Source organism: Oncorhynchus keta, chromosome 1 (assembly GCF_023373465.1).
Source record: "Oncorhynchus keta strain PuntledgeMale-10-30-2019 chromosome 1, Oket_V2, whole genome shotgun sequence".
Classification (NCBI taxonomy): domain Eukaryota; kingdom Metazoa; phylum Chordata; class Actinopteri; order Salmoniformes; family Salmonidae; genus Oncorhynchus; species Oncorhynchus keta.
The window spans coordinates 23783184-23810560 of NC_068421.1; the positions used below are offsets into that span (position 1 = coordinate 23783184).

The 27377-nt window shown below is 43.0% G+C and overlaps 2 protein-coding genes across 2 annotated transcripts in view; one reads left to right on the forward strand and one right to left on the reverse strand.

The window, feature by feature from the left end:
* LOC118370776 (G protein-activated inward rectifier potassium channel 4-like) overlaps positions 1-6999 on the reverse strand; it is a 45271-nt gene extending 38272 nt beyond the window's left edge. Inside the window, exon 1 of the mRNA XM_035755912.2 lies at positions 6605-6999. The gene's annotated coding sequence lies outside the window, so the exon portion shown is untranslated. The remainder of the gene's footprint in view (positions 1-6604) is intronic.
* Positions 7000-14628: 7629 nt separating this feature from the next.
* LOC118370775 (ATP-sensitive inward rectifier potassium channel 1-like) lies at positions 14629-24708 on the forward strand. Its single transcript, XM_035755911.2, has 2 exons — positions 14629-14777; positions 19906-24708. Exon 2 carries the CDS (start codon positions 19923-19925, stop codon positions 21021-21023), a length of 1101 nt encoding a protein of 366 aa, XP_035611804.1. The 5' UTR covers positions 14629-14777; positions 19906-19922; the 3' UTR covers positions 21024-24708.
* Positions 24709-27377: the final 2669 nt, after the last annotated feature.

The following is a 27377-nucleotide window of genomic DNA, read 5'->3' on the forward strand; positions in this document are numbered from 1 at the left end:
CCAAACCCCACATTTCCTCTCTCACAGCTCCATCGCTGTAGGAGTGAGAGAGTGAGGGATGGATGGACGAGAGGATGTAGAGAACAGGAGATGAAGAGAGGAGGGGGTGCGAAGTGCATGCAGGAAGAGCCAAAGGTCACACAGACCTAATTAGAATTCCTGCAGCACCTCGCTCTGTCCCTGCTCCAGTCCTATCAGGAGGCCGTTCCACACGCCACCACCATACCACATCAGAACATCCATGGTGTCACTCAATAGGCCTTGAGCCTGTTATATTAAACATATGTCTCTTTTCTCTGTGTCAATGGGCTATGACTGAGGGCAACTTGTCACCTGGGTGATGAATAATCAAGCTTGCCTCCATAGATAGATGTGTACGCAAAGAAAAGCTCCTCTGGAGATGGTTAAGTCAACAGCATATTCAGTAATTTCACCTTAATGATAGCTTTGGTAGTAGTTATGATTCTCCAGCATAGACACAACTACTGCTTTATACCACCGTCATATTATAGAACAAATAATACATTATTATTGTCATATGAAAGGAAAGTGAAGATTATTGTCATTATCCTCTAAAAGTCCAATTATGTCAGCTAGATTGTTAAATACGTGTGTCAATCGACTCTTACGGATTTGAATGTCATCAAAGCTGTTCTGAAGTAATACTAATAAAATGGTTCTATCCAAACGGACTTACGGAGAACACATACTGAGAAACGATTGATGCACCAGTCTCACCCTGAAAGATAAGGTTCAATTGACTTTATTACAAAGTGTAAATAAGATAATTTTGGTCATATAGTCAGTCGGATACAAAACAGACTTTTGAACGTAAAACAGGTTGGGTTTGTTTCCATCCTGCACACATGCCCACAGCTGGCAGCACACAAGTAATCATCAATTCGGAGCGCAGCTGCACGCAACCCAATCGTAATGCCCGTGGATATTCCAATGGGGCTAGTTAGGGATAACACTGCTTTAACAAGGAGCTCTGTCTCTAAAACCTCAATGTCATCCCAGATTGTTCTCCTGTCAATGACACTGGACATATTAGAGCACGGCCAATTATTACTCTCCTCCCACCTCCGCCTCGGTAACGGCCAATTAACCTGGACAAGGAATGCTCTTCCCATTCTGTCTAGGTGAGTGGCTTTACAGGGAAGGAGAAAATTATTGTACTGCACTGCCAGACACGGAAGTAGAGACTGAAGGTGATCTGCTAGCTCTGTCTCTGCTGTACGAGGAGGTCTGGCTGTGGGCAGAGAGCTGAGGGGCATAGAGGACAAAAAGGTGATCCCTGCAGCTGCCCGACCTGCATCTGTTTACAGGCTGCTGGAGGTACGTTTGATCTGCTTACAAGCAGCGTGGACTTCCAACTTTAATTTATGACAGAACCAGGCAATAGCAATAGACAGAGCATATATACTTTTACAAGGAAAACTCACCTACATTAAACATGTACGATGTCACTTTTAAATACAGTATAAACACAGAGCTCTTTCCATTACCAATGGCCAAAGATTGCTGGAAGAATACCTTTAACATTCGAGTCATTTAGGAGACAGAGCAACTTACCCAGAGCAACTTTCAGTACTGAGCATGTACATTCTTGTACTGGCACCCCGTGGGAATCAAACCCACAACCCTGGCATTGGGAGATACCTAGTCAGTTGTACAACTGAATGCATAAAACTGAAATGTGTCTTCAGCATTGAACCCAACCCCCTTGTATCAGAGAGATGCAGATGACTGCCTTAATCGACATCCACAGTGCCCGGGGAACAGCCTTGGTCCCCAGGTTTTTACCTTGTCAGCTTGGCGAATCAATCCAGCAACCTTTCGGTTACTGGCCCAACGCACCTACCCACCAGGCTACCTACTGCCCCATGCTCTACCAAGCATCATGCTCTACCAACTGAACCACATGGGACCCTCAATCATTTTCTTCCCGTGCATGATTTGGAATTGTATTTTAACAGAACAGAGCTCAGTGTCGACTATATATTTCAATGATAGAACATGCTATAGGCTAGAGAAATTCTACAGTAGATTACTTTTTAATTCCGCTAACTAATTCAACAACACAACAGCTATCAGAAGAGAGCACTCCTTTCATCCACAGTTGACCATTACGCAATATATAATATAGAGTATAGCTTTCTATTTTAATCATAAAGAATACAAGTGTAATACAACAAATTGTTCACGCTTGGCTAAGCTCATGACACAGATGCATTGCTACAGGGCAACCGTAAAGTATTCAGACCCCTTAACTTTTTCCACATTTTGTTACATTGCAGCCTTATTCCAAAATAGATTAAAAATAAATAAATCCATATCAATCTACACACAATAACCCATTTTGACAAAGCGAAAACAGGTTTAAAAAAATCTTTGCTAATTTATAAAAATGTGAAACAGAAATTCCTATTTACATAAGTATTCAGATCCTTTGCTATGAGACTCGAAATTGAGCTCAGGTGCATACTGTTTCCATTGATCATCCTTGAGATGTTTCGACAACTTGATTGGAGTCCACCTGTGATAAACTCAATTGATTGGACATGATTTGGAAAGGCACACACCTGTCTATATGCATGTCAGAGCAAAAACCAAGCCATGAGGTCAAAGGAATTGTCTGTAGAGCTCCGAGACAGGATTGTGTCAAGGCACAGATCTGGGGAAGGGTACCAAAAACTGTCTGCAGCATTGAAGGTCCCCAAGACCACAGTGGCCTCCATCATTCTTAAAAGGAAGATGTCTAGAATCAACAAGACACTTCCTAGAGCTGGCCGGCTGGCCAAACTGAGCAATATGGGGTGAAAAGCCTCGGTCAAGGAGGTGACCAAGAACCCGATGGTCACTCTAACAGAGCTCCAGAGTTCCTCTGTTGAGATGGGAGAACCTACCAGATGGACAACCTTCTCTGCAGAACTCCACCAATCAGGCCTTCACGGTAGAGTGGCCAGACAAAAGCCACTCCTCAGTAAAATGCACATGACAGCCTGCTTGGAGTTTGCCAAATGGCACATAAAGACTCTCAGACCATGAGAAACAAGATTCTCTGGTCTGATGAAACCAAGATTGAATTATTTGGCCTGAATGCCAAGTGTCACGTCTGGAGGAAACCTGGCACCATCCCTACGGTCAAGCATTGTGGTGAAAGCATCATGCTGTGGGGATGTTTTTCAGTGGCAGGGACTCCGAGACTAATCAGCATCGAGGGGTAGATGAACAGAGCAAAGTACAGAGAGATCCTTGATGATAAGTGTGCTCAGGACCTCAGACTGGGGTGAAGGTTCACCTTCCAACAGAACAACGACCCTAAGCACACAGCCAAGACAATACATGAGTGGCTTCGGGACAAGTCTCTGAATATTCTTGAGTGGCCCAGCCAGAGCCCGGACTTAAACCCGATTAAACATCTCTGGAGGGACATGAAAATAACTGTGCAGCAACGCTCCCCATCCAACCTGACAGAGCTTGAGAGGATCTGCAGAGAAGAATGGGAGAAACTCCCCAAATACAGGTGTGACAAGCTTGTAGCATCATACCCAAGAATACTCAAGGCTGTAATTGCTGCCAAAGGTGCTTCAACAAAGTACTGAGTAAAGTGTCTGAATACTTATGTAAATGTGATATTCCCGTAGTTTAAAAAAAAAATGTTTGCAAAAAATGCAAAAAAACTGTTTTTGCTTTGTCTTTGTGGGGCATTGTGTGTAGATTGATTCGATTTTTTGTATTTATTTTTAATCCATTTTAGAATAAGGCAAAGGGTCTGAATACTTTCCAAATGCACTGTATAACATAAGTGGGGATGGGCTGCTTTTTAACTTATGTCTACCACCTGTACAGATGGATAGACTGGTCAGAATGAAGTGGTGCCTATATGGATGGACTGGTCAGAATGAAGTGGTGCCTATATGGATAGACTGGTCAGAATGAAGTGGTGCCTATATGGATAGACTGGTCAGAATGAAGTGATGCCTATATGGATAGACTCTTCAGAATGAAGTGGTGCCTATATGGATAGACTGGTCAGAATGAAGTGATGCCTATATGGATGGACTGGTCAGAATGAAGTGGTGCCTATATGGATAGACTGGTCAGAATGAAGTGGTGCCTATATGGATAGACTCTTCAGAATGAAGTGGTGCCTATATGGATAGACTGGTCAGAATGAAGTGATGCCTATATGGATGGACTAGTCAGAATGAAGTGATGCCTATATGGATAGACTGGTCAGAATGAAGTGGTGCCTATATGGATAGACTGGTCAGAATGAAGTGATGCCTATATGGATGGACTGGTCAGAATGAAGTGGTGCCTATATGGATAGACTGGTCAGAATGAAGTGGTGCCTATATGGATAGACTGGTCAGAATGAAGTGATGCCTATATGGATAGACTCTTCAGAATGAAGTGGTGCCTATATGGATAGACTGGTCAGAATGAAGTGATGCCTATATGGATGGACTGGTCAGAATGAAGTGGTGCCTATATGGATAGACTGGTCAGAATGAAGTGATGCCTATATGGATAGACTGGTCAGAATGAAGTGGTGCCTATATGGATAGACTGGTCAGAATGAAGTGATGCCTATATGGATAGACTGGTCAGAATGAAGTGGTGCCTATATGGATAGACTGGTCAGAATGAAGTGATGCCTATATGTATAGACTGGTCAGAATGAAGTGGTGCCTATATGGATAGACTGGTCAGAATGAAGTGGTGCCTATATGGATAGACTGATCAGAATGAAGTGATGCCTATATGGATAGACTGGTCAGAATGAAGTGATGCCTATATGGATAGACTGGTCAGAATGAAGTGGTGCCTATATGGATAGACTGGTCAGAATGAAGTGGTGCCTATATGGATGGACTGGTCAGAATGAAGTGGTGCCTATATGGATGGACTGGTCAGAATGAAGTGGTGCCTATATGGATAGACTGGTCAGAATGAAGTGGTGCCTATATGGATAGACTCTTCAGAATGAAGTGGTGCCTATATGGATGGACTGGTCAGAATGAAGTGATGCCTATATGGATAGACTGGTCAGAATGAAGTGGTGCCTATATGGATAGACTGGTCAGAATGAAGTGATGCCTATATGGATAGACTGGTCAGAATGAAGTGGTGCCTATATGGATGGACTGGTCAGAATGAAGTGGTGCCTATATGGATAGACTGGTCAGAATGAAGTGGTGCCTATATGGATAGACTGGTCAGAATGAAGTGATGCCTATATGGATAGACTGGTCAGAATGAAGTGGTGCCTATATGGATAGACTGGTCAGAATGAAGTGATGCCTATATGGATAGACTGGTCAGAATGAAGTGATGCCTATATGGATGGACTGAGAGAAAAAAACTGCACATTGTATCAAAAGGTCAAAAGGTGAGCATAGAATAAAATATGTGCTATGTGCTACTGGTCTGCACCATCCTTCTTCTATAGCATTTCCCTGTTAGCCCTGCTTTTACACTGCTTAAGGGGAAATATATGATCACGTACACATTCTGCATGAATACTGAACGCTACTACACCACCTCTGCATTCCCTGCTGAGGACATTCCCGGGAACACTGCGTAGGAAAATAAATCTTGTTGTCCATGGCCACAGACCTGATTGTCATGAAAGTTTTACAGTGACAACTCTCAAGATGTTTTGTGCAAGGTACACTCTTCCAGGACAGCCGATAACAGGAGAGCTTACGGAATCAGCAGACAATAGTACATCACAATGGCACTGAAATCAGACTCTCTAATGCCCGGCTCAGAGACACATCAATGGAATCAATACAAATGATTTGGTCTAAATGTTTTGATAGTCTCTAATATTCCAGCGGAAAACTACAGCAAACAGATAATGGTCTCCATCTCTATCCCTCTTTCTCTATCCCTCTCTCTCCACCATTCCTTCTTTCATTGAATGTGAGGACTATGTTGTGCGGCCACCCTCTGTAGCAAACCCCCACACTGTTGGCTGCTGCACTCGTAAAACTCCTGCATTGTACTATAGGACAATTACAGAGTCCTCTCACACCAGACAACTAGGCAGGCACACAAAGGCAGTAGCATCAGCAGCCTCTCACAGTGGTCTGACAGGGCTGAAAACCCATTGCTTTTTGATTACCTAGCCCTCGCATTGAGGGCAAACAAATGCATGGGTGATCTATCACTGCAGTGACATTAGTGATATAGAACCTAGGCAGGCTGTGATGGGACAGAGGTCGCAGGCAGGCAGGCATGCATGCAGGCAGGCAGACAGGCTAGCAGGCTGGAGGAATCTGAGGCAGCTGAGCTCCACCACAACACACCGTATCAGTCTCTCTCTTGGGGAGCATAAGAGCCATACTATTAACATACACTCTTTGATCTGACACGCGGCTAAATGGACAATGTCAAGGTGAAGAATTACGGAAGGTAATGACAGCACAGCACAGCACAGCACTGCATTCATAGGCAGATCGAACAACTCCGCTGCAGCCTGAGGGTACCCAGCGTTAGGCTTGCATCAGCGCTATACTTTCTCCACCCCTCTCTCTCGCTCTGCTCCGTCCGTGTCTTCCCACTTTTCTCAGTATAGCATGAGTCTTACCTTTAGGTGGCCACAAGAGTAGCTGGCAGGCTCCTGTTGAGGCATTTCACGGCTGCTGCTCTCCCCTGGACTCCACTCTCCTTCCCTTGCTTTGTTCAGCAGCCCTCCTGCCTCCCAGCTCTTCTCTTCTCCTCTTCACCGCTCTAGTCCTGTGTGTGTGTGTTTGAGTGTGTGTTTGAGTGCGTGTGAGGTAGAGAGGGAGAGCATGTGAATATGTGTGTGAGTGTTTCCTCCCCCAACCACCCCCCTCCCCCTCTTGCTCTTCTCTCACTTCCACACAGAGCTCTTGTCTCTCAGGATTTGTCCTTTGTGTGTGTGTGTGTGTGTGTGTGTGTGTGTGTGTGTGTGTGTGTGTGTGTGTGTGTGTGTGTGTGTGTGTGTGTGTGTGTGTGTGTGTGTGTGTGTGTGTGTGTGTGTGTGCAGAGAGAGTCTATGTGTGTGTGCCTGCCTACCACATGGCTCGTTTCACTCTGCAGGCAAAGGCATAGAGGAATGAGCTTGGAAGAGAAAATACTGCGAGAGAGAGAGAGGATAGGGAGAGAGTGAGGGAGAGATAGAGGATAGAGAGATTGAAGGAGACAGTGAGGGAGAGAGAGGATAGGGAGAAAAATGATAGGGAGACAGATTAGGGAGATAGTGAGGGAGAGAGAGAGAGAGAGAGAGAGAGAGAGAGAGAGAGAGAGAGAGAGAGAGAGAGAGAGAGAGAGAGAGAGAGAGAGAGAGAGAGAGAGAGAGAGAGAGAGAGAGAGAGAGAGAGAGAGAGAGAGAGAGAGAGAGAGAGAGAGAGAGAGAGAGAGAGAGAGAGAGAGAGAGGGGATAGGAAGAGAATGAGGGAGAGACAGAGAGATACGCCAAAGGGAAGTGCTGTATTATCAATTCCTCTAAAATTGCAGTTGAGGAAAAGGCCCTAAGGGCTTGAGAGAGAGAAGGAGACACAAGGAGAGAGAGAGAGAGAGAGAGAGAGAGAGAGAGAGAGAGAGAGAGAGAGAGAGAGAGAGAGAGAGAGAGAGAGAGAGAGAGAGAGAGAGAGAGAGAGAGAGAGAGAGAGAGAGAGAGAGAGAGAGAGAGTATTAACAGGAAGAGGTGTAGGTACGAGGAGAGGGAGTGTGTGTTGTTTTTAGGTACGAGGAGAGGGAGTGAGGAGGAGAGGGAGGGAGTGAGTGTCTGGTGTTTCCCCAACTCCAGAACCGTGGTATTATGTAAATGTGTTCTGGGTGACAACTGAGTTGCACTATTTTTGTTAGCTACATTGGATTCCAATAATAAATAGGAAAATAGAGTACAAACATCTCCTTTCACACATCTCCTTCACAACCAGCTACCATCTGTCTGACCCTTTACACAAGCCTTGTCCTCATTTACCTTGGACTGATGGGAGATTGGGCCATAGGGTTGACGGATGTGTCCCTGGAAAATGTTAATTACCTAGACTTAGGAGGCACAAAACTCTGAATGAGTGAGTAATTTATCTCCATTCTCCCCTTCCTTCCTTCCTTCCTTCCTTCCTTCCTTCCTTCCTTCCTTCCTTCCTTCCTTCCTTCCTTCCTTCCTTCCTTCCTTCCTTCCTTCCTTCCTTCCTTCCTTCCTTCATTCCCCTGCCTTGTCCCAGAGTTCATTAGTTGTGATTGACACCTCAATGAACTGAAGTGTTACCAGCTCCCAAGAACAAGAAGGACCAGGCGGGAGGACCAGTCAGAAGGACCAGGCGGGAGGACCAGTCAGAAGGACCAGGCAGGGAAATCAAAGCGAGCCAAGGACTTAAACAAATAATAAACTCCTCATCATGGAAGAAACAGGACTATGGAGTAAGGGTGGGAGGGACTGTAAGGGAGGAGGGATTGCTTAAAAAAATCGAAATAGTATTCCATAATCACTCTGCCTTGTTGGCTAACTAAATAGTGCAGCAGGTTTTAACTTCTTTTAAGGTACAGTCCCTGCGTTAATGTCTACAATATTTAACATTTTCACTAAATTATCATTTTCATATTAAGCAGAGAGGGCCAACATGAATAACATGGTAATGATATATTCATAATGAAGCATATCAATTGGCGCCAGAAAATGATTAAATGATTAATTTATCGTCTGTGCTGGGACCGATTTGTTTAACTTCAATAAATCACCTTGTCAGCAAAGCAAACATTTTGGCATTCAGATCGTGTAGATCATTAGACCATCCATTTACCAGCCAACCATCAATAAACACTGAGCAAAAATATCAATGGAACATGTTGTGTTGGTCCTATGTTTCAGTTGGTCGTATGTTACAGCTGTAATAAAATATCCCAGAAATGTTCCATATTGCACAAAAAGCTTGTTTTTCTCAAATAATGTGCACAAATTTGGTTACATCCCTGTTAGTGAGCATTTCTCCTTTGCCAAGATAATCCATTCACCTGACAGGTTTGGTATATTAAGAAGCTAATGAAACAGCATGATCATTATACAGATGCACCTTGTGTTGGGGACAAAAAAATGGCAGTTTTGTCAGCATGTGTATGGGATCGTGTAGGAGAGCGGTTTGCAATTTGAATGCACAGAGATACAGTGACGAGATCCCGAGGTTCATTTTCATGCCATTCATCTGCCGCCATCACCTCATATTTCAGCATGATAATGCACGTCCCCATGTCGCAAGGATCTGTACACAATTCCTGGAAGCTGAAAATGTCCCAGTTCTTCCATGGCCTGTACACTCACCAGACATCTCACTCCCTGAGTATGTTTGGAATACTCTGGATCGACGTGTACGACAGCATGTTCAATTTCCCGTAAATATCCAGCAACTTCGCACAGCCATTGAAGAGGAGTGGTTTAACACTCCACAGGCCACAATCAACACCCTGATCAACTCTTTGTGAAGGAGATGTGTCGCGCTGCATGAGGCGCATGGTGGTCACACCAGATACTGACTGGTTGTCTGATCCACGCCCCTACCTTTTAAAAAAAGGTTTCTGTTACCAGCAGGTACATACAGTATCTGTATTCCCAGTCATGTGAAATCCATAGATTAGGGCCTATGAATATTTTTTCAAGTGACCAATTTTCTTATATGAACTGTGAAATCATTGAAATTGTTGCATTTTGAGTTTATATTTTTGTTCAGTACAAGTACACATGTTTGATGCACTAACTATGGGAAAGAACTTCTATTAGTGTTTAAATTATGAATTATTCTATGGTGTGTGGATCTACTTCTTTTATGAGGATACATTATTCATCTAGATCTACTCAAGCTCATGTCATGCGGTTTGATCCTATTGTTTAGGACATTTTCAGTTCCTCTATGGGGCTCTTAACATAAATCATAAAACGGGGAGATAAAAGTTAACATTCCAGGACCACTGAACTATCTCTGACACCGCAGTTAAAAAGATTGTCAATGTTTTTGAAGTACTGGTTAGATTCTCCAACGTTCTACCTCCTATCAAGCACAATATTTAAACTGAGAGAACTGCAACAATTTCTTTGGAAGAGGTTTGGATTTCAACTTAAAAACAGGGAAGCAAGGATGCACTCTACTGGAAGACTAGACCACTTGCCCACGATGGTGTGTTGTGCGTGATAAGGACAGCCCTGACACACAGACACTGTGTGGAGAGAAGCAGTAGCAGTAAACCATTGAAGAATTGCCCTGACTGCTGCAGTTCTCTGTGTGAATGTACAGTGTGTAAGTATCGCTGCACTGTTGTTGTAGAGGTGTATAACTACAACAGGACAGGCTGTGGCTGTTGGCTGGGCTGGGGAGTTAGGCTTGTTGTAAGCCATCTCTTGTAACAGTGTTGTCTATACAAATGTTCATGTTGTCTGCTGGGAGGTCCTGTCATGCTTAGAGGGGGAAAAAACACTCCAGCCGGTGTTTGGTCTCTGGAAGTGGAACAGTGTTGGATTGGCACCAATGTCTGATAGTAATTCCTCATCAAGCTGACCAGCCCTGTGGTTCTCAGGGAGGCCTGGCGGGGTTAGAAGGATCAGTACCTCCACTTTGTAGGCTCATTCTGACCCCAATCAGCCTCATGTTGTGGCAGGGGAGTGAAGGTAGGGGAGTGAAGGTAGGGGAGTGAAGGTAGGGGAGTGAAGTGCTGACAGAGAAAAATAACACAGGCTGAAAGGAAATGTTCAGCAGTGGGATAAGGTGGTCAGACAACGTTTCTATTATTTCACAACAACCAGAAATGGAAGCTTAAATGTAAAGGACTGTACCTGTAATTGTAAATTAAATGGGAACTAACTATGGTGCGGTGTTATCTAAAACAGCAGACGTGGCAAAACTAAACCAGACAGGGGGGACAATAGAAAGAGCTTGCAGCGGGCTTTAACTTAATGTTCTCTCTTACAAATGGTGCTCTTTCCACCTCTTAGTGTCACATAACATTCTACAGATGTAGGATCTTAATTTGAGCCTGTTTGCTACAGCAGGAAAATAATCATACAGCAGTAGGAAATGTGAATTGTTTTGTGGATTATAATTAATGGACATTTTTTTAAGGGTAGATAAAAAAAATTGTAAGGGAAAATCAAGTCAGAAAGTGAGAATCACAAACTTCAGAAGGCTTTTTAAACCTAAAAAACAACAAGTTTTCCTGCATCAGGGTGATCGAATTAAGATCCTACATCTGTAAGAAATTATATTGGCACTCATACCATAACACACGCCACTGCACCCCTTATAGAACAGAACAGGATGAAAAAGGCCGCTCGAGAGAAAATAATAGATTTTCAGCTTTTCATATGCTCAGATTTAATTTAGGCCTTTTCTTTCACTTCAGTGTAATTACTTTCTACAAGCTAGACGGCTGCTTAATCGTCATGAAGTCTTTGGAGGGGAGGACATGCAAGGGGAGGACATGAGCTAGGTAATGCAAGACAAGGGAGGAAGAGACGCGCACGCACACACCCACACCTCCATGTGACCCTGAGAGTCTATACCTGCTCTTGTTAGATGCCAGCATGGTAACCAGCAGCCACAGCGTGTTTGAGGAAAGCCTGAAAGCCCCATCAAGGTCTAACTGGAACAGTACCATTGACATGTACAGCCTCACCCACCTCATCCACACAAAGATATCACAGTATGCCTCTGTCCTACAATCATATTGATAAAACCTTGCTTCTCTGAATGTTTACATTTTTCTCATCTGTCAGAGGTGAGCATCGATGCATACAGACAATGAGGCAGCTACATGCCAAACAAATCATTTTGAAGGACTATTTGTGTGATCAAAAGCAGCAAATCATTTTTGAGTACTACCCAATTTTCCACGTCAGACATTTGAGAGCGTAGCAGCCTACCATTTCTGCCAGAGACTGCAGGGCAGACTGATGTTTGAGGAACATGAATGTCCCTCAATATGATGACTCTGCAGAAAGCTTCCCTGTAGAAAAACGGACCCCTTGCTGAAAACCATCATGTGAGACAGATTTTTTTCATCATAAATTAAAAGAAAATAATTTCATATGAAGAAGCCCAAATTATCCTTCAACTTGAATTAATTCCAAGTCTTTGTGGACTTCCTCTGACCTGATTTTTCGACCAAAACTTATAAATATTCCTTGAAAAAGAGCTGAAAATCAAATTGATTGAGGGATATTGCAAAATGGGACAGAGTGTTAAATCGCGTAGCGCATAAAAATCGTCTGTCCTCGGTTGCAACACTCACTACCGAGTTCCAAACTGCCTCTGTAAGCAACATCAGCACAATAACTATTCTTCGGGAGCATCATGAAATGGGTTTCCATGGCCGAACAGCCACACACCAGCCTAAGATTCCATATGCGCAACGCCAAGTGCCGGCTGGAGTGGTGTAATGCTCACCGCCATTGGACTCTGGAGCAGTGGAAACGCGTTCTCTGGAGTGAAGAATCACGCTTCACCATCTGGCTGTCCGACAGATGAATCTTGATTTGGCGGATGCCAGGAGAACGCTCTCTGCCCGAATGCATAGTGCCAACTGTAAAGTTTGGTGGTGGAGGAATAATGGCCTGGGGCTGTTTTTCATGGTTTGGGCTAGGCCCCTTAGTTCCAGTGAAGGGAAATCTTAACTCTACAGCATACAATGACATTCTCAACGATTCTGTGCTTCCAACTTTTTGCCAATAGTTTGGGGAAGGACCTTTCCTATTTCAGCATGACAATGCCCCAGTGCACAATGCCAGGTCCATACAGAAGTGGTTTGCCGAGATCAGTGTGGAAGAACTTGACTGGCCTGCACAGAGCCCTGACCTCAACCCCTTCGAACACCTTTGGGATGAATTGGAACGCTGACTGCGAGTCAGGCCTAATCACCCAACATCAGTGCCTGACCTCACTAATGCTCTTGTGGTCCCCAAAGCAATGTTCCAACATATAGTGGAAAGCCTTTCCAGAAAAGTGGAGGCTTTTATAGCAGCAAAGGGGGGACCAACTCCCTATTAATGCCCATGATTTTGGAACGAGATGTTCGACGAGCAGGTGCCCACATACTTTTGGTCATGTAGTGTATTATTAACCTTATATTAAGGTAATGCGGGCTCATACATGCTTTTAACACGTAATAAAGCAGTATAGCTTATACAGTTTCAGGAGTAATGCTGGGAAAGGTACATTCTTGTGTACTGGAGCCTCAGAGTGGAATGAGTTGCTTCTGCCCATAAAAACAACTTCCTCTCTGGGCAGCTTTAAAAATAAAGTACCAAACTGTTTGATGTCTTCTGTGCCCAAGTGAATGTGTCCTATGATGTAACTGCAGTGATGAGATAGATGTTTTTCTTCTTTCTTTTTATGTTTTATTATTTCAAGGTCATTCTATGTGCAACTGTGTTTGATCTTGTCTCAAGAGGACCACAATGTAAATAAGTCCAAGATTTTATTGTGTGTTATTCTCAATGATTTTACTAATGTGCATGTATGGCTATTTCAAGTTTTAGTTGTTAGTTGTTTAATAAACAAAACTAAAAAACTACCGGGTCGTCCCTAGTTACCCCAGCCACAAAGTCATAAACCTTGCCTATTTCTTCAATATCTCTTAATGTCTCTTATTAAAATGTGATTTTGAACCTAAACCTAACCTTAACCTTAACCTCACCGCTAACCTTATGCCTAACCCTAACCAGAAATGAAGACCAAAAAGCTAATAATTAATTTTTACGATTTTTACGATATAGCCATTTTTGACTTTTTGGCTGTGGTAGCTAGTGGAAACCATTATACCTAGGAAGATGAAGTAATACTTTTTGTCAGCCATGATCCCTTCTTGTGTGTCAACAGACATGTAGACTTTTTCATGGAAACAATACGAGGTGAAAGACGACACAAACAGCAATTCACACCACGTCTACCCCCTACCCCACGCATTCACACATATCCTCCACGATCATGAACAAAGATAATACCAGTCTTACCCAAGAGAGCTATCTGCTATCTGATCTAGGACATGGTCTCTTTCTTTCATCTCCTTTCTCTGTGTTAGTCTAACCTATGCATGTTGCTAGGTTTACTTTTCATTCACAATGGGGATGAGCTCACCAGGCCTTAGAAGTATTACAGTAATCTGTGAATAAGAAAAGGAGAAAGTGCAAGTCACAGCACTTCAGGAGCTGTGAGCTACGGGTAGATCAGGGGAACTGTGTGACTGTGCGACTGTGCATCATAAATGCAGCATCACTGTTTGACTCAGGTTGACAATTCAATAGCAGATGCAACTCAAATCCTATGTCACACGTCTTATCAGAAAATCTGTCCCTCGATTCAAGATCTTTATTTTTCCCATTGTGTGTGATTGTGTATGTGTGTGTACAGTAAACAGTGGCACACAGCTTCCTCTTGATCTGAACATTGAGAGCCCTGCCCCAGACACGGGTGGTGTAGCAGGGCTGGACACGGGTACCAGTGCAGTGTGGGGTAAACACATGCCCACTCGACAGCCCTGATCGAGGGCTGTATGGGTAGCGTACTTCATGTTTGTGTGTGTGTAAACATCACCTGAAGTGATTCCAATCCCATCAGTACAAGGCTTTATAAAAGCACACACAGCTGTAGCACTGAGACACTACAGTTCAGAGGGCACACCATCAGAGACTGGCTGAGAGAGAGAGACAGAGACAGAGGTGATCCAGGGTGCAACACAGTTTCCACACTCACGGGAAAACTCAGTTTGAGTGAGGATCTCATCTTCTGTAGTTGGACCATTATCATCCAGTGAGTACTTTGTATTCTCCTGTTATAACAACAGTGTAATGATAATATCTATCATGTTTAAATGCACCCACTTTGAGCCTTGGGTGAGCTTTTCGTGTTAGAGCTACTCTCTCCTACAAACATGTGATTCATATATTTTTAAATCGGCATTCCGCTAATGTTCTTCTTCCCAAAACACTATGAGTGAAAGTGGCATGTCTGCCAGTGAGCATATTGTATGTAGTATGACTGATATGACTCCAGTCCTAACTTTGTGTGCAAGTACATGTATAGGCTAGTTTGTCATCTTGTAAATTGTTGAGGATCTTAACATTAAAAGGAAATGGTATTGGGAAAATATATATATATATTTTTATATATTTTTATTGTTATTGTTATTACCTTTCTCACAAACGGTAAAATAATTTGTGGACTTTCTGACCTCTCATTGCAGAAGCAAAATATACAACATGTGTATACATTTGTCAGTGTAAATATTGAGTGAAGTATCTAATTGGCTCAAACATTAAAATCTGAATAAGTGTAGTCAAAACATCGCAATTAATCACAAACTGATGATTACAAGGGTGGAAATGGTCCCTATTACCTTGGCATTGGTTGCAGAGCAGTGTGTAACACGCCTAAATTAATTATTATAAGATTTCCTTGAGGAAACCATTCATTGTTGAAGAGTTATTACTGACATTGACAAGTGAACCATACAATACTAATAAAAGTATCACTATTTCAAAAGTATATTACTGAAAAGCATCAGCCAAGCATCGTATCAAAGTAACCTAAAATGAGCTCAGCATTCATTACATCACGATACAGTAACAATGGGGAAGAAATAATGATTAGTAGTAAATTGCTTTGTGAGACCCAAACAAGAAAAGCTTCACAACAAAGCATGGTGTGTGATTATCGGGTTTTTGTTTGTGAAATACAATACAGGACGTTTCAAAGCTTTGAGCGTAGAAACAAACGCACAAGCTTACGGCACAAGCTTACGGCACTGGTCATTTTGTACACACCACTCCCTAACAAGCGCACCACCACCCAAATCAGTATTTGGCATAACTTGGCAGCAGGACAAGACAAATTTATTCAGAAAACTCCTATGCCTTTCATATCGCCAGAGGTCCTCCATCAAATATTTATGTGCTATACCCTACCATTGATCACTATGAAAGTGCCAGTTTATATGCAGCTACAGCTGAAGTCGGAAGTTTACATACACCTTAGCCAAATACATTTAAACGGAGTTTTCCACAATTCCTGGCATTTAATCCTAGTAAAAATTCCCTGTCTTGGGTCAGTTAAGATCCCCACTTTATTTTAAGAATGTGAAATGTCAGAATAATAGTAGAGAGAATGATTTATTTCAGCTTTTATTTCTTTCATCACATTCCCAGTGGGTCAGAAGTTTACATACAGTCAAAGAGTATTTGGTAGCATTGTCTTTAAATTGTTTAACTTGGGTCAAACGTTTCGGGTAGCCTTCCTCAAGCTTTCCACAATAAGTTGAATGAATTTTGGCCCATTCCTCCTGACAGAGCTGAGGTAACTTAGACAGGTTTGTATGCCTCCTTGCTCGCACACGCTTTTTCAATTCTGCCCACACATTTTCTATAGGATTGTGGTCAGGGCTTGTGATGGCCACTCCAATAGCTTGACTTTGTTGTCCTTAAGCCATTTTGCCACAACATTGGAGGTATGCTTGGAGTCATTGTCCATTTGGAAGACCCATTTGCGACCAAGCTTTAACCTCCTGACTGATGTCTTGAGATGTTGCTTCAATATATCCACATAAATTTCCTCCCTCGTAATGCAATCTATTTTGTGAAGTGCACCAGTCTCTCCTGCAGCAAAACACCCCCAAAACATGATGCTGCCAACCCCGTGCTTCACGGTTGGGATGTTTTTATTTGGCTTGCAAGCCTCCCCCTTGCAAGCCTCCAAACATAACAATGGGCATTATGGCCAAATAGTTCTATTTTTGTTTCATTAGACCAGAGGACATTTCTCCAAAAAGTACGATCTTTGTCCCCATGTGCAGTTGCAAACTATAGTCTGGCTTTTTTATGGCGGTTTTGGAGCAGTGGCTTCTTCCTTGCTGAGCGGCCTTACAGGTTATGTCGATATAGGACTCGTTTTACTGTGGATATAGATACTTTTTTACCCGTTTCCTCCAGCATCTTCACAAGGTCCTTTGCTGTTGTTCTGGGATTGATTTGCACTTTTCGCACCTCTCATCCCTAGGAGACAGAACGCGTCTCCTTCCTGAGCGGTATGACGGCTGAGTGGTCCCATGGTGTTTATACTTTCGTACTATTGTTTGTACAGATGAATGTGGTACCTTCAGGCATATGGAAATTGCTCCCAAGGATGAACCAGACTTGTGGAGGTCTACAATTTTTCTTGGTCTTGGTTGATTAATTTTGATTTTCCCATGATGTCAAGCGAAGAGGCACTGAGTTTGAAGGTAGGCCTTGAAATACATCCACAGGTACACCTCCACTTGACTAGAATGATGTCAATTAGCCTATCAGAAGCTTCTAAAGCCATTGCATCATTTTCTGGAATTGTCCAAGCTGTTTAAAGGAACAGTCAACTTAATGCATGCAAACTTCTGACCCACTGGAATTGTGATACAGTGAATAATAAGTGAAATAATCTGTCTGTAAACAATTGTTGGAAAAAATACTTGTGTCATTCACAAGGTAGATGTCCTAAATGACTTGCCAAAACTATAGTTTGTTAACAGGAAATGTGTGGAGTGGTTGAAAAACAATTTTTAATGACTCCAACAAGTGTATGTAAACTTCCGACTTCAACTATATATGGTTGTAGTAGGCTAGATGATAATGGTTTTAGGGAGGTTATGGGGATCTGACTGATTTGGGTCAGTGGAGTGATATATTTCAACAATAACTTTCTTTCTGTAATTACTTGGGGTCTTAACTATGCCATGTGCCCAGGATTATAGGATTTAAGTGTGGATTAAAATGTGCAAGTGATGCATAGTAACTGCTAGTAACTAGAGCAACACTTTACAGTTAAGTAATAAGACTGAGGGTTGGAGCAGGTGAAATCATTTCATTGATCATAGACTGGCTGAGGCGTTTGTGCTACTAAGCTGTTTCAAATAATGATATTTTGATGAGAATTAAGGTCAGTGGGACTATTACCTTGTGTTTTACCTTAATAACGATGTGTGAAATTAAGAATTAAAGAAGGTAAAACATTAACTTTTTCACAAGTCTGAATCCAAGAGTGAATGTTACACAACTCCATTCTCTCTTACAGCCTCTTATAGACCAATGCTTGGTTTGTCATTATCACATTTAGAAAGTTGTGAAGGGCAGCTATTTCATCTGAAAAACAATGATTTACATTTACATTTTACATTTAAGTCATTTAGCAGACGCTCTTATCCAGAGTGACTTACAAATTGGTGCATTCACCTTATGACATCCAGTGGAACAGCCACTTTACAATAGTGCATCTAAATATTTTTTTTTGGGGGGGGGGGGTGAGAAGGATTACTTATCCTATCCTAGGTATTCCTTAAAGAGGTGGGGTTTCAGGTGTCTCCGGAAGGTGGTGATTGACTCCGCTGTCCTGGCGTCGTGAGGGAGTTTGTTCCACCATTGGGGGCCAGAGCAGCGAACAGTTTTGACTGGGCTGAGCGGGAACTGTACTTCCTCAGTGGTAGGGAGGCGAGCAGGCCAGAGGTGGATGAACGCAGTGCCCTTGTTTGGGTGTAGGGCCTGATCAGAGCCTGGAGGTACTGAGGTGCCGTTCCCCTCACAGCTCCGTAGGCAAGCACCATGGTCTTGTAGCGGATGCGAGCTTCAACTGGAAGCCAGTGGAGAGAGTGGAGGAGCGGGGTGACGTGAGAGAACTTGGGAAGGTTGAACACCAGACGGGCTGCGGCGTTCTGGATGAGTTGTAGGGGTTTAATGGCACAGGCAGGGAGCCCAGCCAACAGCGAGTTGCAGTAATCCAGACGGGAGATGACAAGTGCCTGGATTAGGACCTGCGCCGCTTCCTGTGTGAGGCAGGGTCGTACTCTGCGGATGTTGTAGAGCATGAACCTACAGGAACGGGCCACCGCCTTGATGTTAGTTGAGAACGACAGGGTGTTGTCCAGGATCACGCCAAGGTTCTTAGCGCTCTGGGAGGAGGACACAATGGAGTTGTCAACCGTGATGGCGAGATCATGGAACGGGCAGTCCTTCCCCGGGAGGAAGAGCAGCTCCGTCTTGCCGATGTTCAGCTTGAGGTGGTGATCCGTCATCCACACTGATATGTCTGCCAGACATGCAGAGATGCGATTCGCCACCTGGTCATCAGAAGGGGAAAGGAGAAGATTAATTGTGTGTCGTCTGCATAGCAATGATAGGAGAGACCATGTGAGGTTATGACAGAGCCAAGTGACTTGGTGTATAGCGAGAATAGGAGAGGGCCTAGAACAGAGCCCTGGGGGACACCAGTGGTGAGAGCGCGTGGTGAGGAGACAGATTCTCGCCACGCCACCTGGTAGGAGCGACCTGTCAGGTAGGACGCAATCCAAGCGTGGGCCGCGCCGGAGATGCCCAACTCGGAGAGGGTGGAGAGGAGGATCTGATGGTTCACAGTATCGAAGGCAGCCGATAGGTCTAGAAGGATGAGAGCAGAGGAGAGAGAGTTAGCTTTAGCAGTGCGGAGCGCCTCCGTGATGCAGAGAAGAGCAGTCTCAGTTGAATGACTAGTCTTGAAACCTGACTGATTTGGATCAAGAAGGTCATTTGAAAGGATAAGGACATTATTAATCATTGAATTCTAGTTCATAATACTTGTTCCATTCAATTCAAAGCGTCCAAGAACCTTAAACAACTGGCATAGAGGGAGGGATTGGTTGTCTGTCTCCTCTCACGTTTCAAGTTTTAATGTCACATGCATAAGTACACTGAAATGCCTTTCTTGCAAAATCTGGGATGCAGGTTAATCTTGGAAGATTAAACATATTAATAAAAAAAAACAGTATTCTGTATTAATAGTATTTAGTCTGTATACATCTAACAGTTTGTGGATGATAAGGATATTTGATTTATTTTTCTGGGTGTGTACTAAATTTAAATTAACACATTGTCCTCTCTAACAGGCGACAGGAGCTAGAAAATGGTGTTTGGTATCCAGAAGCTCATCCAAGACCACCTGGTGGAGCGAAGAATCCGCAGAACTCGGCTGGTGACCAAAGATGGCCGCTGCAACATTGAATTTGGCAACGTCAAATACGGCAACCACTTTGCTTTCCTCGTGGACTTCTGGACGACCTTTGTGGAGTTCCGCTGGCGCTTTGTCCTCTTCTTCTTCATCACCTCCTTCACCCTGAGCTGGTTCATCTTCAGCCTGCTGTGGTTCTGGATTGCCCGGAACAACGGGGATCTGAAGTGGCAGAACCCCTCAAACGATCACACCCCCTGTGTGTGGAACGTCGTCGGTCTCACTACAGCCTTCCTCTTCTCCCTGGAGACCCAGACCACCATCGGGTATGGTGTACGCGCCATTACCCCTTACTGTCCTGTTGCTGTAGCCCTAATCATTATCCAGACTCTCATAGGGGCCCTCATACACTGCTTCATATGTGGAGTGATTGTGTCCAAGATATCCCTCCCTAAGAAAAGGGCCAAGACCATCACATTCAGTGAGATGGCTGTCATCTGTCCTAAGAAGGACTTCCTTTGCCTCATGATAAGAGTGGCCAACTTACGCAAGACCCTGATGATCGGGAGCCAAATCTATGGCAAGCTGTTGAGGACAACCGTCAAACCCGATGGGGAGACAATCATCATGGACCAGGTGAACATTGAGTTCCTGATGGACGCTGGGAAGGACAACCTCTTCTTTGTGTGCCCTCTCACACTCTACCATGTGATTGACAAGGCGAGCCCTTTCTTTGACATGGCAGAGGACACCTTCCATAAACAGGAGTTTGAGCTGGTGGTCTTTCTGGACAGCACAGCCGAGACCACCAGCTCAGCCTGCCAGGTCAGGACTTCCTTCATCCCTCAGGAGATCATGTGGGGTTACAACTTCCTGCCCATCATCTCCCGCAGTAAAGAGGGCAAGTACAGAGTGGACTTCTCCAACTTCTCCAAGGTGGTGGCGGTGACCACTGCACACTGTGCCTACTGCTTCCACAACATAGTAGGACACCACATCCCCTCCATTAATGGAATCGACAACAGTGGATTTGGAGTGATTGGTATCCTAGAATAACTTAATATGACCAAGTTGTGAACTTTTGGAGGAAAAATGAATAATATGTACAGTTGAAGTGGGAGGTTTACATACACTTAGGTTGGAGTCATTTAAAATAGTTTTTCAACCACTCCACAAATTTCTTGTTAACAAACTATAGTTTTGGCAAGTCGGTTAGGACATCTACTTTGTGCATGACACAAGTAATTACAGACGGATTATTTCACTTATAATTCACTGTATCACAATTCCAGTGGGTCAGAAGTTTACATACACTAAGTTGACTGTGGCTTTAAACAGCTCAGAAAATTCCAGAAAATTATGTAATGGCTTTAAAAGCTTCTGATAGGCTAATTGACATCATTCGAATCAAGTGGAGGTGTACCTTTGGATGTATTTCAAGGCCTACCTTCAAACTCAGTGACTCTTCGCTTGACATCATGGGAAAATCCAAATTAATCAGCCAAGACCTCAGAAAAAAATTGTAGACCTCCACAAGTCTGGTTCATCCTTGGGAGCAATTTCCAAACGCCTGAAGGTACCACGTTCATCTGTACAAACAATAGTACGCAAGTATGAACACCACGGGACCACTCAGCCGTCATACCGCTCAGGAAGGAGATATGTTGTGTCTCCTAGAGATGAACGTACTTGGTGCCGAAAAGTGCAAATCAATCCCAGAACAACAGCAAAGGACCTTGTGAAGATGCTGGAGGAAACAGGTACAAAAGTATCTATATCCACAGTAAAACGAGTCCTATATCGACATAAACTGAAAGGCTGCTCAGGCAGGAAGAAGCCACTGCTCCAAAACCGTCATGAAAAAACTAGACTATGGTTTGCAACCGCACATGGGGGAAAAAATCATACTTTTTGGAGAATTGTCTGATGAAACAAAAATAGAACTGTTTGCTGCGGGATTGACAGGTGCACTTCACAAAATAGATGGCATTACGAGGGAGGAAAATTATGTGGATATATTGAAGCAACATCTCAAGACATCAGTCAGGAAGTTAAAACTTGGTCGCAAATGGGTCTTCCAAATGGACAATGACCCCAAGCATACTTCCAAAGTTGAGGTAAAATGGGTCAAAGACAAAAAAGTTAAGTTGTTAGAGTGGCCATGACAATCCCTGACCACAATCCTATTGAAAATGTGTGGGCAGAACTGAAAAAGCGTGTGCGAGCAAGGAGGTCTACAAACCTGACTCTGTCAGGAGGAATGGGCCAAAATTCACCCAACTTATTGTGGGAAGCTTGAGGAAGGCTACCCGAAATGTTTGACCCAAGTTAAACAATTTAAAGGCAATGCTACCAAATAGTAATTGAGTGTACAGTATGTAAACTTCTGACCCACTGGGAATGTGATGAAAGAAATAAAAGCTGAAATAAATCACTCTCTTCTATTATTCTGACATTTCACATTCTTAAAATAAATTGGTGATCCTAACTGACCTAAGACAGGGAATGTCTTTGATTAAATGTCAGGAATTATGAAAATCTGAGTTTAAATGTATTTGACTAAGGTGTATGTAAACTTCCAACTTCAACTGTATATATACAGTGGGGAGAACAAGTATTTGATACACTGCTGACTTTGCAGGTTTTCCTACTTAGAAAGAGGTCTGTACTTTTTATCATAGGTAGTACACTTCAACTATGAGAGACGGAGTCTAAAACAAAAATCCAGAAAATCACATTGTATGATTTTTAAGTAATCAATTAGCATTTTATTGCATGACATAAGTATTTGATACATCAGAAAAGCAGAACTTAATATTTGGTACAGTAACCTTTGTTTGCAATGACAGAGATCATACGTTTCCTATAGTTCTTGACCAGGTTTGCACACACTGCAGCAGGGATTTTGGCCCTCTCCTCCATACAGACCTTCTCCAGATCCTTCAGGTTTCGGGGCTGTCGCTGGGCAATACGGAATTTCAGCTCTTTCCAAAGATTTTCTATTGTGTTCAGGTCTGGAGCTTGGCTAGGCCACTCCAGGACCTTGAGGTGCTTCTTACAGAGCCACTCCTTAGTTTCCCTGGCTGTGTGTTTCGGGTCGTTGTCATGCTGGAAGATCCTTCAATGCTCTTACTGAGGGAAGGAGGTTGTTGGCCAAGATCTCGCGATACATGGCCCCATCCATCCTCCCCTCAATACGGTGCAGTCGTCCTGTCCCCTTTGCAGAAAAGCATACCCAAAGAATGATGTTTCCACCTCCATGCTTCACGGTTGGGATGGTGTTCTTGGGGTTGTACTCATCCTTCTTCTTCCTCCAAACACGGCGAGTGGAGTTGAGACCAAAAAGCTCTATTTTTGTCTCATCAGACCACATGACCTTCTCCCATTCCTCCTCTGGATCATCCAGATGGTCATTGGCAAACTTCAGACGAGCCTGGACATGCGCTGGCTTGAACAGGGGGACCTTGCGTGCGCTGCAAGATTTTAATCCATGACGGCGTAGTGTGTTACTAATGGTTTTCTTTGAGACTGTGGTCCCAGCTCTCTTCAGGTCATTGACCAGGTCCTGCCGTGTAGTTCTGGGCTGATCCCTCACCTTCCTCATGATCATTGATGCCCCATGAGGTGAGATCTTGCATGGAGCCCCAGACCGAGGGTGATTGACCATCATCTGTGACTTCTTCCATTTTCTAATAATTGCGCCAACAGTTGTTGCCTTCTCACCAAGCTACTTGCCTATTGTCCTATAGCCCATCCCAGCTTTGTGCAGGTCTACAATTTTATCCCTGATATCCTTACCAGCTCTCTGGTCTTGGCCATTGTGGAGAGGTTGAGTGTGTGGACAGGTGTCTTTTATACAGGTAACGAGTTCAAACAGGTACAGTTAATACAGGTAATGAGTGGAGAACAGGAGGACTTCAAAGAAAAACTAACAGGTCTGTGAGAGCCGGAATTCTTACTGGTTGGTAGGTGATCAAATACTTATGTCATGCAATAAAATGCAAATTAATTACTTAAAAATTATACAAAAAAATGTATAAGTAGAAAAACTTGCAAAATCGGCAGTGTATCAAATACTTATTCTCCCCACTGTACATACAGTAGGGTACGATATTAAAGATACCGTTGATAAAGATGAGCAATATTGAATGTATAAAATAACTAAAATAAACTGTGCTATATTGTATCCAACTTTTTGGGGGGAAAAAACCCTATGCCAGCATTTCATGCCCAAGGAAAGCACCTCGGGATAACAAGGGCAGTAACTAGAGGGGATTCCATTGTCTCTTTTCAACACAGTAAAATCGGTCCATCAACCTTCTCTGTAATAGCTACAGTATACTGGTTTGCAATGCCCATGGACATGAGAAGCCGCAATGATTATTGTATTTTTAAAATGTAATTTAAAACATGGCTCAAATCTATCCAAACCTGTACACATGAGTTATCTGTGGTTCCTCGTACGTAAGACGACAATTGATGATAGTGTTGTTGTTGTTGTTGTTAGAATTATATATTATTGGATGTAATGTATTTGTATTTTGTATTACTTTAGTGAGTATTTGTATTGTGGCTGTGTAAGGACCCTTACATGTCCAGGGACTACGGGTGCAAATGAGCTTTTGACTAAACCCGGCACATTTACATGGATGTTTCATTATTGTAATATTGATGTTGATTAATGTGCATTGTCCCCTATAAATAAATAAATAAATAAAAATAAATAAATACATTTCCACAACTGCTCAGAGAAAGAGATTCAGTTTAACAAACAATATATATTTTCTCAATAAGTTACCAATAAGATTTTTTATTTGGTCCCAATTCCTAGCATGCAATGACGACATGAAGCTTGTGACTCTACAGACTTTTTGGATGCATTTGCAGATTGTTTTGGTGTGTAAGCGAATATTTTGAGCCCAATCAAAACGAATAGTAAATAGTGTCTTGTGTCATTTTGGAGTGACGTTAATTGTAAATAACAATGGATTATGTTTCCAAGCACTTCTACTGTACATTAATGTACCATCATTATGGATAATCCTGAATGAATCGTGAACAATGATGAGTGAGAACTTTACAGAGGATCAAAGACCATACCCCCAAGACATGCTAACCTCTCACCATTACCATCATTGACCCTCTGACCCTCTCCTTCGTTGGAGAGACTCAAAAAGCTGCAATATAATATGCCCTGCAGAGACAAGGCTGGATGACTCTGTACATAGAACTCCATGCACTCCATGGTTTCTCCATGCAGTGGCACAATCGGACAAAGGTGGCCTAGAGTAAGTCCAAAGGAGGAGGGGTGAGTCTCTTCATGAACGTTGCTTCCAGTGTGAAGGAAATCTCAAGCTTTTGCTCACCTGATATAGAATACCTCATAGTAAGCTGCAGACACTTTTATCTACCAACAGAGTTCTCATCCGTAATCATCACGGCTGTATGCATCCCTTCACAAGCCAACACCCCTCTGACATTTCAGCCGGAGCTTGTGACTTTCTCTTCCTCCTTCAGGTTCCTACGAGAGTGATAGCAAAAGCCTTGAAAAGCAAAAGGAAACACAAAATATGACAGGTGGTAATGCATTAAGCTATGCATATTCATATATAGCAAAAACTGAAGTTTGATAACATGACGATTCCCACCTTCCTTAACCTTCGGGACACTGTTCTGCTGGGGTACACAAAAATGAATGCCCTAAAAACTTCCTCCTGCTTTCCCAGGTGGCCTAAGTCAATTAGATTCAGAGACAGGCTGCTGCCGGCCACAAATACATTTGCACATAAATCATTCCATCTAACCCAATAATTACTACTGCTTGGCCACTTATATAGTTATAAACATACTAAAATAGTGCTCAAGTCCATTTCCCTCATTTGGAACAATGATCACTCACATTTCACACAACCTAGAAACCTTATTGACATTCACAGGGAAGAGAGAGAACACATGTTATAACAGTTTCACACCAACCTTGTTAAGAATGAGATTGGGGCAAGGACCACAAAGCCTCTACCATCATCATCCCAATTATGGATAGCCCATGCTACATTCTAGTCGATTTTCTGATAACCTCCCTAGACTCAATGGATTTCCACAAATACTTAATTAGTTTCAAAAACCACCTGCAGGATAAGCAGTGCACCCTCCCTTCATTTTGTGCTCTCCTCACAGTTTAGGGGCAGCTGTCACTCCTTCTCGCCTTTCCAAATCATAATTAGACCTATTGGTACAGTGGGGCAAAAAAGTATTTAGTCAGCCACCAATTGTGCAAGTTCTCCCACTTAAAAAGAAGAGAGAGGCCTGTAATCATAGGTACACTTCAACTATGACAGACAAAATGAGAAAAGAAAATCCAGAAAATCACATTGTAGGATTTTTAGTGAATTTATTTGTAAATTATGGTGGAAAATAAGTAGTTGGTCAATAATAAACGTTTATATATATATATATATATATATATATATATATATATATATATGTATATCTCAATACTTTGTTATATACCTTTTGTTGGTAAATTACAGAGGTCAAATGTTTTCTGTAAGTCTTCACAAGGTTTTCACACACTGTTGCTGGTATTTTTGGCCCATTCCTCCATGCAGATCTCCTCTAGAGCAGTGATGTTTTGGGGCTGTTGCTGGGCAACACAGACTTTCATCTCGCTCCAAAGATTTTCGATGGGGTTGAGATCTGGAGACTGGCTAGGCCACTCCAGGACCTTGAAATGCTTCTTACGAAGCCACTACTTCGTTGCCCGGGCGGTGTGTTTGGGATCATTGTCATGCTGAAAGACCCAGCCACGTTTCATCTTCAATGCCCTTGCTGATGGAAGGAGGTTTTCACTCAAAATCTCACGATACATGGCCCCATTCATTATTTCCTTTACACGGATCAGTCCCTTTGCAGAAAAACATCCCCAAAGCTTGATGTTTCCACCCCCATGCTTCACAGTAGGTATGGCATTCTTTGGATGCAACTCAGCATTCTTTGTCCTCCAAACACGACAAGTTAAGTTTTTACCAAAAAGTTATATTTTGGTTTCATCTGACCATATTACATTTTCCCAATCTTCTTCTGGATCATCCAAATGCTCTCTAGCAAACTTCAGACGGGCCTGGACATGTACTGGCTTAAGCAGGGGGACACGTCTGGCACTGCAGGATTTGAGACCCTGGCGGCGTAGTGTGTTACTGATGGTAGGCTTTGTTACTTTGGTCCCCGCTCTCTGCAGGTCTTTCACTAGGTCCCCCAGTGTGGTTCTGGGATTTTTGTTCACCGTTCTTGTGATCATTTTGACCCCACGGGGTGAGATGTTGCGTGGAGCCCCAGATCGAGGGAGATTATCAGTGGTCTTGTATGTCTTCCATTTCCTAATAATTGCTCCCACAGTTGATTTCTTCAAAC

What these genes read in the sequence shown, in the direction of transcription:
- LOC118370775 (XM_035755911.2), top strand. Translation starts at nt 19,923, where the DNA reads ATGGTGTTTGGTATCCAGAAGCTCATCCAAGACCACCTGGTGGAGCGA.